General features: G+C 35.6%; 1 protein-coding gene across 3 annotated transcripts in view; it reads left to right on the forward strand.

The window, feature by feature from the left end:
* Positions 1 to 16,959, forward strand: part of LOC107513427 (cytohesin 1 interacting protein) — a 66,952-nt gene that overhangs the window by 22,884 nt on the left and 27,109 nt on the right. Inside the window, exon 1 of one of the 3 annotated variants that reach the window (XM_016150106.2) lies at positions 14,586 to 15,743. The exons of the other annotated variants lie outside the window; for them this stretch is intronic. Coding sequence (XP_016005592.2) covers positions 15,570 to 15,743 — 174 coding nt within the window. The 5' untranslated portion in view covers positions 14,586 to 15,569. Of the gene's footprint in view, positions 1 to 14,585; positions 15,744 to 16,959 lie in introns of those variants that run through there. 3 annotated transcript variants of the gene reach the window in all.

The following is a 16,959-nucleotide window of genomic DNA, read 5'->3' on the forward strand; positions in this document are numbered from 1 at the left end:
ATTTCTGAATACTAAGTCTGTATCTTGCTGCTTTATTGAATGCATTTTTCAGTCCTATTAGTTTTTTGGTGGAATCTTTAGGTTCTCTCTATATAGTATCAGATCATCTGCAAATAATAATAGTTTTACTTCTTCCTTGCCAATTTGGATGTCTTTTATTTCTTTTTCTTGGGGCTAGGACTTTCAGTACTATGTTGAATAAAAGTAGTGAAAATGGACATCCTTGTTTTGTTCTTGATCTTAAGGAAAACACTTTTATCCTTTTTCAATTGAGTATGATGTTAGTTGTGGGTTTGTCATATTTGGCCTTTCTTATGTTATGTTCCCTCAATTCCAACTTTGCTGAGAGTTTTTATCATAAATGGGTGCTAGACTTTAAAAGTAAAGCATTTTTAAAGCCAGGGATGAAACATACAGAATTTGAGGACATTTTATTCAATCCGTGATGTTGACATTTGGGTTCAGTGCTTATCTTCTTTTCCTTCCCTTTAAAAAGCCCCTCATGTCTTGCTTATTCTTAGCAGTGTTCAGATACTAGCTATAAAAAAAGAAAAACAAGAATATAATAGAAAAATTAATGCCAAGTACAATTTCTTCTGGGGAGTCCACTGGTTTCCTCTCAACCTGCCCTACTTTTTTTTTTCAAATTTGTTTGCATGCCAAATTTCTGCGTTTGTTTGTAAACCTTGTTAAAAGTTTTACGAAAAGTTGGATAAAAGATGAAAAAAAGAAAAACGATGATAAAACAAAATAAAATTAACAAACTACCAGTACTTGAAGGCAAAATAACACAGAATTGCATTCCTTTCTGTGTCTAATAGCACAGAAGGAGCCCATGGAATCAAGTAAATAATTAACTACTATTCACTTGGAGAATGACAGAGGTCCTCAGTGTTGTTGAGCAAGGACTAGATGATCGTCAATGTTCCATGTAGTCCAGAGGTTCCATGACATGATTCTTCTCCTCAGGGAAATCACATTTCAAAAGTGGAGGAAAAGAGAAATTTACACAAAGCCAAAGTGATTCCCTTGAAAATGCCTAAAGCTATTTTACCTCCTAGTGTGTCCCTAAACACTCTCAGCATTTTTTCAAGTACACTGTTTTTTTCTGGGGAGTTCACTAATTTAGGTGGTTTTGTTTTCCAGTTGCTTGAAAGAGAGCCATGTTCCAAAAGCTGAACAATTAAGCAAACGATAGTAAGCAGCGAGCAAAGGATACAGTAGAGAGTGACAAGTTTATAATGGTATGCACTAGTGAACTATTTGCTATTTAAGGGAATTTTTACTTTTTGAAAAATCCAGATGCATGAATATAATAAAGGCATCAGTTAGTATTAACTAGAATACAATTCGAAGTTAATTATAGTGAACAGCATTGCTTGTTATCTCTGCACTTTAGAAAGGCTATTTTAAAATCTATTTTAAAAAATTTACTCTAAAACTCACCTAGTAAACTGACTCTTTAAACTAGGGAAAGGTGAGAGTCAATAGCCTGGCAAAAAAAACCCTCACAACTCTTGTTTCTGGGAGTAAAACCTTGGGTTGGTTTTCTGGAGTGAAGAGAGAAGGAAACATTCTCATTCTCATTTTGTTATGTATTGGTGTGTAATATGTGCAGATTTTTTTTGCCAGGTATCTTTCTCTGACACCAAAAACAGGTATTTTGGTGATTGTATATACTCTAGTGTTTCTCCTCCCCATCCCCCAAAATATTTAACATTTTATAATTTCCACTTTGCGCTTATTCTACCTGGCCTAAACATAACAAATTAAGTGGTCAGGGACAATAGCTTTTTTACCCTCTAGTGCACCTCTTAACATGCCCAGTGTTCTTTTACCATACTTCCGAGTGTCCCACTGAATGAGCATGTGAAGTAACTTGAAACAAAATTCTTAGTATCACTAATTTTTATCTGCTTTGACTTCCTCAATGCTACTCATAAACCTCCATGAAGCATCCAGTCAGCTGAAATATTTGATCCAGAAATCGTATTTATTTATTTGACATATTTTTTTACTAAACTAACATGTTGTTTGAACTTATGATGGTCAAAAATATACATATGTAAAACAAGATTGGCATCCTAATAGCACAATGACCTGGCAAATAAATAATAGGATATATGGTGATGTGTCAAGGGCTGCGTGAGTGGGGCACATACTAAATTGTGTAGGAGTTCAGAAGTGATAATAAGACATTCTGGCTGCTGTCAACAGGAAATGCTTCACAGAGGAGGTGGCATTTTAGTTTATCTCTTAACAATGGAGGGAATTTCAATGAATAGAAATGGGGAGAAGGTTTTAGGGAGAGAAAACAGTTTAAACAAAGATGTAAAAGCATGACAATGCTAGATATATTCTCAGGAGGAAGGCTGTCGCAGGTTGGAGACTTTAAAACGATTTATTTAGATTAAAAGTTAAGACTGGAAAGTTAGGTATGAATTAGATTGTGGGTGATTTTGAATACAAGGCTAAGATGTTTAAATGCAATTTAGTAGGCATGGGGTATGGCATTATTAGATAGGAAGAGTTGGGTTGGGGAGACTGTATATAGGGAGAAGAATTGGCTGTTACTGTGTTGTGTTGAGGGCTGAACCTAAGACCAGAGCTTAGAAGATGCCGGTGGTTATGGAAAGGAGAGAGATAGGTGTTGGACATTCTAGAGGCAGATGTAACAAAATTTGAGGTCCAATCGAATAGAAAAAGTCTGAGCCAAATGAGATGGGAGGTTATGTTCTGCTTTACAAGACTGGCTGGGTGAGTCTAGTTTAATGTGTATACATGTCGGGGCACGGAGGGGGCTATTTTGGGAGATGAGAGCCCTACCTGCACTTCTTCAATTCTGATGCATATCTTCTTCACTCTTTATATTTCTGAAATTAGGTTGTTTCTTACCATTAATGGGTACCTTTAATGAAGAAGTTTTTCTTGAAAAATAGTTAGTAAATTAATGGTGCATGTGACATCTTACCACCAAATAAATAAAATATAAAATAAAATATGTATTATTATTATATTAGGGTTTTCTTTCAATCTAAAATTGAAATCTGCTTCATACTTATTACAAGTAAGCCAAACAATCTAGTAAATATAAATTACATTTAAATATTAAAAACACAGTAAATATTATTCATCAAATACCTACATTGCCCAAAGTAAAGAATCACTGGAAGAATAAATCAGCTGTCAGAGCTTTGGGCAGATTATGAAGGTATTCATCAAATGCTTACTGAGCAGCTTTTATTAGAAAGTCACTCTTCTAAATGCTGGAGGGATACAAAGATGAATGAGAAAATAATTCTGTCTTGGGGTGGGAGTCAGGGAGGTTAGCTCACAATTTATTAAGGAAGAAAAGACAGGTACACATAATTTTAACAAGGCAAAATGTGATTCATCGTAAGAGAGATCTCCAAGATATGCTTTGGATACTCTTGGGAAGTGATTCTCAGAGCTGCTTGGGGATATCAGGCAAAACTTGATGAAGGATGTGACATTTAAGGTGAGCCTGGGAGACTGGGTAGGATGTATACAAATAGAGGTAGAGTAGGTAAATCCAAGTGAACAATGTTGTGGACAAAGCTAAGGGTTAGGAAAGAACCATGTGTATTCAGAGAACACAGCAGTCCAGGGTAGCTGGAGGGCAAACTATGAGTAATAATAATACTGATTGCAGAGAGCATTTATTGAGCAATTACTGTTGCTGAGTACTGTTAAATTGTAGTTGGTGATATATAGTATAACTGGTCTCATTTTCTAGCTGAAGACAATAAAGCACAGATCAGTTAACAATTTGCCCAAGCTGAGCCAGTTGGCCTTACTCCTTTCGCAAGCAGTATCCATGTAAGGGTGCACACACAGGAATATGCAGCTATAAAAAGAGGCTGGACACAGGTCAGGGGAGGTAATACAAACCATGTGAAGGTGTCTGAAATTTATTCTTTAGCTGAAATTAGAGCATTCTCTGGATTGCGACACTACGTCACCACTGTTTTGATGTGTATAATGGAATTATAATGGCCTTTAGAAATATGGTCAAGAGGGGTGTCACATTCTAGCATCCCACAGAGAACTCTTTAAACCCTTAAATTTTTATAAAACTTATCATTCTCAAGGATCTTTTTCATTTCCTGTGTCATTTATTTTGATTCTCACAATGATGTTGCATTTCTCCCTGCATTGTGTATATGTACTGAGAAACGTTCCCCAAATGGGCACTAACTTTGCCAAAGCCTTTGGGCTGGTAGGTGGTAGGGCAAGGGAAGGAAACGAGAATTTCTGCAGCCTAGACCATTGCTGCTGCCCTTTACTCAGTCCTCTCTTTCTCTGGTTTTGTCCCTGCAATCCTCTCTTTACAATCAGAGGTGGAAACAAGTGTACCTATGGTAATTGCTGGGTTTGCTCTGGAAATCAGTACTCCTGAGTAGAATTTTTCCTGACAAAATAAGCAGACCATTCTCTGGTTGACACTGGTAGGACCGCATGGTCAGGTGCTTGCCCAGGGAGGCAGCGGCTTCTGTATTTTTCCATTGGTGAGGAGGGAGCAGCCCTAGCTGGCTGCCTCTGGAAACTCAGTGTCCAGACTTCATGGCAATTTCCCCAGGCGTCTTGCTTTGGGAACTAGGCCAGCTGTCCAATGGTCTTAGGTTAAATAATTCATTTCACAACCTTTCTGCCCCTCCTTCCAGTTTATTAGTAAGATGGTCTGTTCACAGCTCTGGCTAAAGAGAAAGTATCACTGATTCTGAATCCAGCACATTTTTTTTTTTTTGTTATATGTTTGTATATAAAATTTCAATACTTGTAATTTCAAAGAACTTCCACTGTGTTTTTAGTCAATGTCCAGATTAAAGAGGTGCTGAATAATCACTTGTTCTTGAGATTGACAGCACATTACACTTTTATTATTATCTAATATCTCCGAATATGAGGATGAATGAATGGGTATTATATCGGTTTCCTGGGACTGCCGTGCCAAACTATCACAAACTTACTGGCTTAAAACAACAGAATTTCCCCCCCTCACAGTTCAAGAGGCTAGAAGTCTAAAATCAAGGTGTCAGCAGGGTGACACTCTCTCTGAGACTGGGTAGAACCCTTCCTTGCTTCTTCCGTTTCTGGCAGTGGGTACTGATCCTTGGTATTTCTTGGTCTGCATCTGTAAAGCTTACAATGTAAAACTCTGCCTCGTCGTTACATTATGTTCTCCCAGCATGTCTGTCTTCAACATGGCACTTCCGTCTTCTTACAAGAACACCAGTCACAATATTGGGTTAGAGCTCACCCTAAAACCTCATCTTAACTTGATTACATCTGCAAAGACTGTATTTCTAAATAAAATTAAACTCGCAGGTAACAAGCAAGGATTAGGACTTCAATATATTTTTGGGGAGACCAATTTAAACCTTAGCAGATAGAAACCGATACTTGATACTATTCCTTTTATTGTGGTTAAATATATACAGATAATATCATTTTATCTAGATTTTAAACTTCTTAGGGGTATGAGCTGAGCTACAGTAGAGATAATACTTTGTCCCTCTTTGGTAAATCCAGAGTATTTGTTAGAACCTTTGTTTTAATTACTATCATACTGAGACTTCTTTCCCTCTCTATCTTTCCTACTGGATACTGATTTCCATGAGGGAAGGGGTCTCCTGGTTTATCTTTGTATCTCCACAGTATTAGCACAATTATGCGAATATTGCACAGTGGTTACCTCGTCGTCATTGGAAATGGATGATGGTGGGGATTCCAGTCTTTGCTGTCCTAGGAATTAGCCGTGTAATGTTAGACAAATGTGTTAGCCTCAGTACCTTCACGTGGAAAAGAATGATAAATATAGTGCTATTCTCATAGTTTGGTGAAATTAAATACTTTTAGCACATTGACTAGCTGTTGCTATGATTGTATACTGAGTAAATGCTTCTAGAATTTAATCAAACACAAACGAGTAGTCTAGTCATAGCTCTGCCATTATTTTACCCTGTCTTTGTAGCAAAGCTGTTACATTTTCTAGGCCTTAGTTCTTTCACCTTTCTGAAAATTAAGAAAGTCAGATGAGAGCACCCCGAGGTTCCTTTAGTCTAACGTTATGTCAATTCAGCTAAGATCTTATAACTTCAGGATGTTTATGTATAGTTTTATATATAGTTTATTTTATTCTTTATTGAAGCCCCTAACAAATACTATGGATTTACTAAAGATGGATGTATCATTATTGGTTTCTCTCGTGTGCTTACTACTTTTGCTGTGTCTTTATTTGACTTTATTATTTTAATTAAGTAAAGTTAAGGACTATTTATTGATGCCGATTGTTAGGTTCTGTGCTAGGTTATGGGCACACAGAAATTACCGTTTTTACCTGTATTATATTTGAATTCAAAGAAATTGAGATTTCATGTCTTTTTAAAAATTGTAGGTAGACAGAGATAGAAATAAAACAGAGTATTATGATATTTTAAGAAGCTATCTTATTGCTCTTCTGTAGTTTTTTCTGCTGTACATGTGTATGTGTACACACACGCACACACACCCTTTTCTACACTCTGAAAACAAAAATGGAGGTAGGGAACATCGCACTAGTTGCTTTCTGCTGCCCATTTTCTGCTGGTCCTCTTACTATAGTTAAGGGCAAGTCCTCTACAGGTGCAGGAACAATCCAGGCAGCTCTGAGTAATGAGCGGGTTGAAGGGGGATCTACTCTAGAAACTGCAAGGTGCAAGCTCTCTCCAGAGCTGTTCCATTTGGATGTGCCTTGTTTAACACCTTTATCCATTCGATTGGGTATAATTGGGACCTCTCTAGTAGGCTAGTAGGTAATATTTGAGCTGAGATTTGGGGGCAAAGGGAGAGGAGAGGGGAAGGGATGGGAGAGGAGGAGAGGAGAGGAGGCGAGGCGAGGTGAGGTGAGGTGAGGTGTTTTGGGCAGAGGGAAGAGTAAGTGCAAAAGCCTTGAGGAGGAACTGCTTTCTGTTGGGAGGTTTAGAAGGAAGGCTAGCATCACCAGGATGTGGTATGATTTGAGGTTATAGGAACTACTGGAACATTCAAGACCTCAAACAATATACTAAGGAGTTTGGATTTTATTCAAAGGCCAGAGGGAAATCACCTAGATCTCACCTGGGTGTTTTATTGTTCCAAGTATTTACACAAAATTCCAGTATCAAACAGGTTTCTTGCTTTCTAAGAAGTTACTTTGCAAAGCCCTCGAGCCCTTCCTAATTCTATGAGGTGGCACTTCCCAGCCATTGGGCAAGTTAAGTAAAAGCTCATCACTGAGGATGACGCACAGTGTTCGTTAACTGAGGGAAGTGGAAAGAGCATTGTCACTTGTTTATCTTAAATTTTGATAAAAGACTTGAATTTTGAAATATAACTGCGTATGTGGTGGGAGAGGGTAGGGGTGACAAATGACTAATGAGAACTGAATTAGGCAGTCGTGAACTGCTTTGAAAAACAGTGGATTTCAGTGGAACAAACCAATGTTCTTTACCTCCATAAAAATTAGTGGTGCATGATTGTGTTACTCTCTTTTACTATACTACTTAGTGGAGACTTTCAACAGTCCTTTTTGAGGAAGAATTGTACTTGTTGCAAGAAAATGATAAAGAAATATGAAAGAATTACCTAAAAGGATGAAAAAATCCCATTAAATATAAAATCTTAGGTTATAAACAAATGCCAAACATCCAATGGATGGACCAACAATTCACAACAGTAAGCATAAACAAAAGCATGAGGACCTATGAAGCCAAAAGATATTATTATTAACAAAATGTGATCAGCTTTTAAAAATTATCTGTGAAATTATTGGCATTTTTAAAGTTAACCAAATAATATACGAGTGTATTCATATTATAAAAGGTTCAAAGTATATATGAGACAATTTTTGAAAATCTTCATTCACACTCTTCCCCTCTTCCTTCCACAACTTCTTCCAGAGCTAATCACTATTAAGAGGTTGATATATATCTGTGTAGTCTTTTTTATGTACATTGGGGTTAATAGACATCTTTTACAGAAGGACTCTTCTTATGTGGGGACATGGCATTTCTTTCCCTTAGTGTGGACTTTATACTATTTATTCTTCATTAAATCTTAAAAAGTGCTGGCTAGGTTCATTCTTGTTTTATGACTTTTTGGTTATTTTGATAGTGTTTATTTCCCCCATTATGACTAGTTCTTATCATCCATTGCTGCTGTTTGAGAAATTTATTTTTTTATATATGTCCATTGAATCCTATGGTTAAGAAAACTATATTCCTAAGTCTGTTCTTCAGTGGATTGTCTTAGATATTCTAGTTATACAGCCATATCAACAACAACCTTAAAGTTTTCTTTTTCTTTTTTTCTTTTTTTCTTTTTTTTGTGTGACAATTGTGCATGAATATTTTACTAACAAATATTTCAACTGAGGGGGCATTTAGTGTGAATATATTTAAATTGTTTTCATTTAACCATGAATTTGTACTTCGTTTTCCCTTGCCACTGACACATACCGAGTCAGAAAAGCTTTTCACTTTATAGTTACAAATGAAATGTTTTTTAGCGAAGCAGCAGTTTTTCCTCATTAGCAAAAAGACTTTGAATTTACTTCTAAAAGTAAAGAATTTAGAGAAATTGTAAAGTCACCCAAACCTAGAAGTTTGTTGCCTGAACAAAAAATTAAGCCAAAATGAGTTTTGTCTCTTTCTTCACAAATTCTATACCTTCTATCTGTGATATGAAGTAACACTGTGACAAGTGGTGAAGGGTTGCTGTCATCACTGCCCTCCTTCTCCTGTAATGGAAATGCACTTCAGCATTAAGGATGAGATTTGGTGGGTGTTTCTGGCAGGTCCTCTTTATTATGTTAAGAAAGATTTCCTTCTAGTCCTAGCTTACTTGGGATTTTTCAAAGCAAAGGTGAATCTTCATAGCATCTATTGCATCATATCTCTCCTTTTATCCAGAAATTTAGTGATTTATGTTAATATTTTATATTCTCATGTTGAATTATCCTTGTATTCCTGGGATACATCCTACTTGATCGAGAGACATTATTTTTAATGCCCTAATGGATAAAATTTGATATTTAAATTAAGATACTTGTATCAGAATTAATAAGTGAAGATTGTCTTAGTTTCCTCCCTCCCTCTTTCCCCTCCCTCCTTTCCTTCCTTCCTTCTTCCTTCCTTCCTTCCTTCCTTCCTTCCTTCCTTCCTTCCTTCCTGCCTTCCTGCCTTCCTGCCTTCCTGCCTTCCTGCCTTCCTGCCTTCCTGCCTTCCTGCCTTCCTGCCTTCCTGCCTTCCTGCCTTCCTTCCTTTTTTTTTCCTTTTCACAGCCTATATCTAGTTTAGGATCAAATGATTTTATATTGCGGGACAATGAATATAAGACTTATCCCTACCTTGAGAATTTGAGATAGCACTGATAAAATCATCTATATCTCATGACCTTTGGCTACTTTCTCAATTTCTTCTATAATTTTTGGTCTATTCATGTTTTTTACTATCTCTCTCTCTCTCTCTCTCTCTCTCTCTCTCTCTCTCTCTCTCTCTTTAGTCTATTCATGTTTTTTACTATCTCTCTCTCTCTCTCTTTCTCTTTCTCTCTCTTTCATACACGCATATTTCTGATAAATATTTTATTTCCTTGTCCAAATATTTAATGTCTTGCCCTTTGATTCAAATGGATTTGATTAAAATTATTTCTGTAAACTACCCCTATATTTAAGTGGAAACAACTTACTTTATTAAAGTTATTTTTAGTAGGGTTGGCTGATAGTATTCATTTATCTTATAGTTGTTATGGCAGTGAAAAATAATATGTTTCTTGATCTTTATGTTTATATTTGGTTGGAAATATTCCTAAGTACTTTATAAATCAAGTAACTTTAAAAGAAAAATACCTACTTTCTTTTTGTGTAAGATAATAATCCTCAAGCAAAGAAAATAAAATACTCTGGTAACAAGTAGCAACCAATCATATTTCTCTTAAAACCTTAATCTTTCTCTGAAAGACATCTTCATAACATAAAACAATTCTCTTAGGATACATGTGGACTTCAGTTAAACTCTTTCTGCCTTTGTCTTAATAAATTCATAAAGAAAAATTGCTTTAAAAGAGTTTTAGATGAATCCAGAATTAGAAATCCTTTGACTACTGATTACGATGATTACTTTGTGTTTATGCTGAAAGACAGTTTTTGTTATTAGGTTTTTATCTCACCAAAAGGGAGCCATGTCTTTGGAAACTGGAAAACTCATTAGCGGTGTGGTGCTTTCCTACAGAAGGATGTAGTAGGCTATTATTCTTTGCACAGTGTGTTGATTCTATTCTATAAGCCTGTTGTTTTAATTCAGTTTTTATTTTGTAGCCCAAGGAGACCATGTGGTATGAGGAGGAACACAATATAAAGCAATTAAAAGTAAAACTACTGTGGCTGAATCCAGGGCTCGAAATCCCAGAATCCTCCTCTCATGCTTTCTTTTTCATCCTCTTTTCCTCTTCCCCAGGTAACTCAAAGGATCTCCTTACATTCTAAGGAGTGCAGTTTTAAAATTATTGCAGAGACTGTCTTCTAAAGACTCAACTCCCCTGCACCCACAGAGCATTTTGTACAAATACATTGGCAAGTCCACAAAGTCCTTTTAGAAATCTACCCACATCCAGATTATCTACAAGTGGCCCACATGTTACTTTACACCTTCAGCATGGACCCTCTTAGAGATTCTTTTCTTTAATGTGCCCACCTGGCTCAGAGTACTTTTCCTAAACCTGAAGTAGATAAAAAAAGTAAGTGGAATTTTTCAAATACAGTTAACGATGTTTCTATGTGATAAGTGCACAAAAACGAATGTGTTGAGATATTTACTTTATGTTTAAAAGAAGGCTTGAAAATATCTAAATGGATTCATGAAAAACTGACCTACATAGTCTATTTAAAGCCCCTGGATAAATTCAGTGGCTTAATCTCTTGAATGATATTGTAATCTATTCATAGCTTCATGATTTGATTGGATTAAACTTTAATAGTTCTGAAAATTGTTTCCTAGTACTTGTATTAAAAGTATAATAGATATGATTTATAGTTAATGATCATTTATATTAGGTTTGTTTTCTCTGTGTGTGCTGTTTTGAATATGTATATCACAACTCTAAGTTAATATTTGGTTTGCATCCACATTAAAATTTCTAACACAAGGACTTCATGACTTGTTTCTTTTATTTCCCTTTCTTGAGCTATTTATTTCTCAGATCCAATTCTGGTTGTAGAGTTTTAGTGTACCTTTTTCTAGAGGACTACTCCTCTTTGAGGAATGTTCTCTGAATCTCAGTAATCCACACTGACTGTTTAGAGAAGATAGAGACACCCATCTACCTGCCTAAACTCAAATATGGTGAGAAGTAGGACAGAGCATTTGTCACAGTCAGTGGGCTCTCGTATATGAGAGTAACCTAACCAAATTAAATTTATCTTATATAAATTCAAATATAAAATATTCAGATACTATCTATGTGACTTTAATATATGTCCTACATCAATCGAGGTAGCCAAAAAAGGCTTCCTGTATAAGTAAAGGCAAAATACAAAATAAAGTGCATAAACAAACCAACAAGACAAAACAAAAAAGAACAAAATGAAACAAAACCCTATAATATTCCAGGAAGCCAAATAAAGGCTTCTTGTGCAAATAAAGGCAAATAGCCAAAATAAAGCAAACAAAAAAACCTCAACAACTCTCTTAAAATTGAAAGGACACAGAGGATTTCTTATTTTTTGACCAACCATTTACTCCTCTCCCATGGCTTACCCTAATGAATAGATGAATCGGGCTGACAGTAATCCAGAAACTTCAGACATTGGCTCTGACAACGCTTTGTAAGCACACCTTGGCACATGACGGCATAAATTTTCACTTGTATTTTAGCCTTTAGACTACTCTAGGGTGGATGAAGGCATCGTTGTTCATGTAGGAGCATTTGGTTATAGATAAGACAGTTCATAAAGGGTTACAGTCATTTTCTTTAGTTTTTCCTTTTGAATTCTTATTACTAAAACAACAACAACAAAAAAAAAACTCCATAGTAATAGTTTACTTGTACCAAATGCCATTCATGGAATATTTTGTCTATTCCTTCAGACAAATTTTTTTGTTTTAAACATGTGAAAACTGAGGTTTAGAGAGTGATTAGTCAACTCAGGCTTATATCATAATATCATAATGACAAATACTGTAGACTGGGTGGCTTAAACAACAGACATTTGTATTTTCCTATAGTTCTGGAGGCTGGAATTCCAAGATGAAGGTGCCATCTGATTGGGTTCATGGTGAGAGCTCTCTTGCTGGCTTGCAGACATCCACTTCTTACTGTGTCTTCACATGGCAGAGACAGAGAGAGCTAGAAAGCAAGAGAGAATGATTGAATATATTAGCTCTCTGGTGTCTCTTCTTTTAAGGACATTAGTCTTATTGGATCATGGCCCCATCCTACACTTCATTTAACCTTAATTACCCCCATAAGGGCTCTATCTCCAAATATAGTCATATTGGATATAGGTCTTCAACATATGACTTTTGAGGTACACAATTTATTCCGTAAACTGACTTTCACAGGGTCACAATGCCATCGAAGCAGCAGAAGCAATATTTGAATCCAAGTAGTTGGGGTGTGGAACCCTTGCTGTCAACTTTCTTACCACTGAGTCTCATGAATAATTTTAAAGTTGGCCAAAGTTGTCTGCTAGACCCTCCTACCTTTCTTTCTATGTTACATACTTTAGGCATACCCTTCTCACCTGCTTCCATCAAATCTTCCCCATGTCTCAACTCCTCAGAGTTCACCTAATTTGTACTAAAGATTAAATAATTCCATAGTATTTGCTTATTTATGAACAAAATACTCCAAATAAGAAGAATGTTCCCTCCCCCACAATAATGACATTCTAGTTTCAGAACACATGGCAGACATATTTTGAAAGAGATTCTGTCTTTAACTTTCAGAACACTCTCTGTAGGTGGTTATACTACTTTAGGGTATGGATTCATAGTACGAATTTTTCTACAATTTAGTTTTTCTTCTTTGATGCTTTAGAACCATATTATTCAATTCATTTTGTTAAATATCTATTGCTCTACCCTCTTCTTTTTTATTAGCAAAGATTTATGTAACATTTTCTATACCTAGGAAATGAGTGTATATATACAGATAAGAGATAGTCCTCATTTTCAAGGTAATAAGATGAAATTAGATGTTGTAGAAATAGACTTGTGTGCAATCAACTGTAATATAAGTATAATATGTTAAGTCTAAAAAGAAAAATCTGAAAAATGTGATATAAAATTCCAGAGAATAGTTAGATAAGAACTTGAAATTATTTTTATTTTGTTTTATGATTAATGAGGCACTCCTGAAATCTTTTGAGTATGTAGATGGCTTGATCTGATTGCTTTTCAGAATCACCTTTATAAAAGAAAAGAAAAGATAAAAGGAAAAGAGTTTAGGCAATTATAATTTTACTAAGATATATTCTATAGAAAAAAAAATTGTAAATAGTAGAATACCTTTGTAAGTAAAGGGTTTGAGGCTTGAAGTCACATTTGTATGAAAAGATTGGTGTTACCCCACATTTTATCACAAAGGATACTTTTGATCAGGGATGTTATTCAAAATAGTTAATAACTGGTATGACACAGGTTCTGACAATCAGAACAGGAGACTGGCCAATCAAAGTAGACCATATCATAAATATGTAATTAACAAGTGTGCCTATCCTGGTATGTGCTGGTTGAATATCAGACCTGCCTTAGACTCTGATTTTATAGCCATGCACATTATAATGTGACAGATTCTACTGTTAAACACATTTCATAAATTAAGTAAAAAGTAATTTGTGTTCCAATTTCTTAATTTAATAGTAGACTTCTATAATTTATATTAGCTTAAGATCAGTATAACATATAAATGGATAAATTTTATTATCTTCTATAAAACTTGGTTGTTGGTTGGCCTGTGTGCCCTAACATCAAGCAAATGTATAATTTCCATTTGGTATTTTGAAATATTAAAATGTTTACCTAACTTTATAAAATTCCTAGGGGAGAGGTGGACTGCTGTTCTTAATAATGTTGATTTAAGTCATGTACTTTATAGCCTACAGATGTTTTTAAAATCAATCTCTCTTTCTATACACACACACACACACACACACTACATAAATGTCTTTATAATTTATATGTTCTTTAGTTGCCAGTATCTACCACTCCCTTTTGTTTTATATATTATGTTATATTATTTTACCTACCTGGCCCCTGGAAGCATATGCATTCATAATCCCCAATTAGATCTTTTTATGTTTTTGGAGACATCATTTTGTTCAAGTTTAATTCAATTCCAATAGTAACATCATACTGTGATAGGGTTTTAAAAATTCCTGAGGCGGCTCCATCTCTTGAAACACTGTTAACTCAGAAGATTTTACTATTTTTACATTTGGCATGTTCTGCTTAAGCCGAATTCACCTTGACTTACATTTTAGTTCAAAGACTTTCTAATGCTTTTAAATTTTACTATTGGCCTTCAAAATGATTTTTTAAATCACAATTGACTTTTTAGATTGTGTGAAACTTCTCTTTTTGTTTCAGTTCTTCTACTTACGTCCCCTGCTCTACCTATGAAACCAGTTCTCTCGAAACTACACATCCCCAACACCCACCGAAAAACCAACTGTGATCTTGAATACTGCATGGTGGTGCTGTTGACCCATATTGCACACGCAGGGACCACTATCAACATTCTTATACCATCTTGGTTTGTTTGTTAACCTTCTTGCCTTCTCTATTCCTACCTCGAGCCCACTTACTTATGCTGCAGCAGCAAAGTCTATTCTAAGATATGGCCAACTTCGTGTTCTAAGTGGGCTGCTCTTCCCTTCCTTTTTGTTCCTTGTAAAGATGATGGGTAATTTTAGCCAGGACAAAGTAGTAGAAGGGCAACCAGGAGAATGCTGCATAGTTACAGACATAATGTCTTTTTGATGAACATTAATGAGCTATGGTGTACTTCGGGGAAAGTACATTACAAGGACTTTGTGAGAGAACATTATGACCGGACCCTGTAATTCTTGCTTATATTCATGAGAACTGAATGTTCACACATCCTGCCTTTTACATTGCACTGCTCATATTAAGTAGGAAAATGGATGAGAAACAAATGGCAGAACTTGGGGAAGTTTTTCTTTCTTCCTTTAAAAAAAAAAAAGCAGATGGTGTTTTGAACACAACTTGCCATAGAACATGAACGCATAAGAGTTCTGGCTGTTTGAAGGAGAAAAAAAATAAGTTGATTCTTTTTTAATGGTAAAAACCAGCTTTAGGCTCTTTCAGGGCCTCAAAGAAAAAAGCACTGAGAAATGGGAGTAAACTGAAAGATATGGTTTGTGTAACTAGTACCTCAAACCACAAAAGTCACATGGGGCTCTTTCTGCTTTGCTACTTCTGATTACTTGTCAGAGAGTTATACTTTTAGCTTCTCTTCTCCTGCAAGGCCATTCAACCATGCACCAGCTGGAGTAATCTTCATTCACAATGTCTTTACAAAGGTTCATGCAACAGAGCAGCAATGGCAATTTGCTGGACTACTGCTCTGGTCCAGCGTATAGCTCTTACTCTACACTCACAGGCAGCCTTCCAATGGATGATAATCGAAGAATTCAAATGCTGGCAGACACTGTGGCTACTTTGCCTCGGGGAAGAAAGCAGGTATGATTGATATTTTGTACCTTATAAAGTGTTCATGTTCTTTTGAGGGTAGAGAGGTATGTTTGTCTGGCTTCATACTAAAAATATTATCTTAGAGGCTTTGAAATTAATGACTGAGAATATGGGTGAGGAAGAAGGTGAGGAGCCCAGAGAGCTTGTGTATTAGCTCAAAAGATTTAAGACCATAATAAAACTTTCTTTCAAGGCAAAACTCAAAAAGAAGATTGTTTTTCTCGTATGAATAGATGTTCAGGTAAAATGAACATCATTAAGCACATCAGACTTGAAGCTGCTGTATATAGATAGACATGACCAGTTTGAGAATTATTGATTTTTTTTTCTCTGTATGTCTCCCATTCTTTCCCTTCCAACCTCACTCCCAGCTGTTGAAAGTCATTTCAGTTCATAATCAAATGAGAGTACTTCTTCTTGAGGACAAATTTTGTGAACTAATTTATCTTCAGCCTTGAGGCATAGGCAGATAACTCATGCTACTGAGAAATAAGACTTGTTGGGTAAGTGAGTGCCAGATTGAACACCAGCTCAGCCACCTAATAGCTATGGGATCCTGAACAAGCCACTTGCCTCACTAATATTCAGGTTTCTTTTCTCTAAAGTGAAGATAATAATAGAACCCCCCTATGGGGCCTTTCTGCTGCTTAAGTGAGGAAATGTACAGTGCTTAACACAGAAACCGGCATGTAGTATATGCTCAATAATTCTGCTATTATTTTTACTGCAAAGTATTTCCCTTGTGAGTAAAACTCATTTGGACAATACATGTCTAACTAAATTTATTGTGATTTTTTTTTTTATTCTTTGACATCCAATTTGTTTTAAAAAATTAAAAAAAATCATAATACCTCTTCAGTAATATAACTTGCCCCAAGTACATATCTGAATTTAGATATAGCACTGTACATAAAATATTTAGAATTGCTTTACGGCATAAGTTTTTGCCCTTAAACCTTGCATGTGCATCATGTGCTCCACTTATGCCTTCTAATTTCAGGATTAGACAGAGCATAGTGAGAGAGTCATGATTTTTTTTTTTTTAGTGATGTACATAGCTTATTCTTTGGTATTTCTCACAATGATTATAAGGGTATATATGATTTGCTATGGTTTGGATTATCAATCCTTTTCAGTCCTTTTCAATTTATGATGTTAAGTTTAATATAATGATGAACATGTCTATTAATTTACTACCTGTTAG

Source organism: Rousettus aegyptiacus, unplaced genomic scaffold, assembly GCF_014176215.1.
Source record: "Rousettus aegyptiacus isolate mRouAeg1 unplaced genomic scaffold, mRouAeg1.p scaffold_m13_p_2, whole genome shotgun sequence".
Classification (NCBI taxonomy): Eukaryota; Metazoa; Chordata; class Mammalia; order Chiroptera; family Pteropodidae; genus Rousettus; species Rousettus aegyptiacus.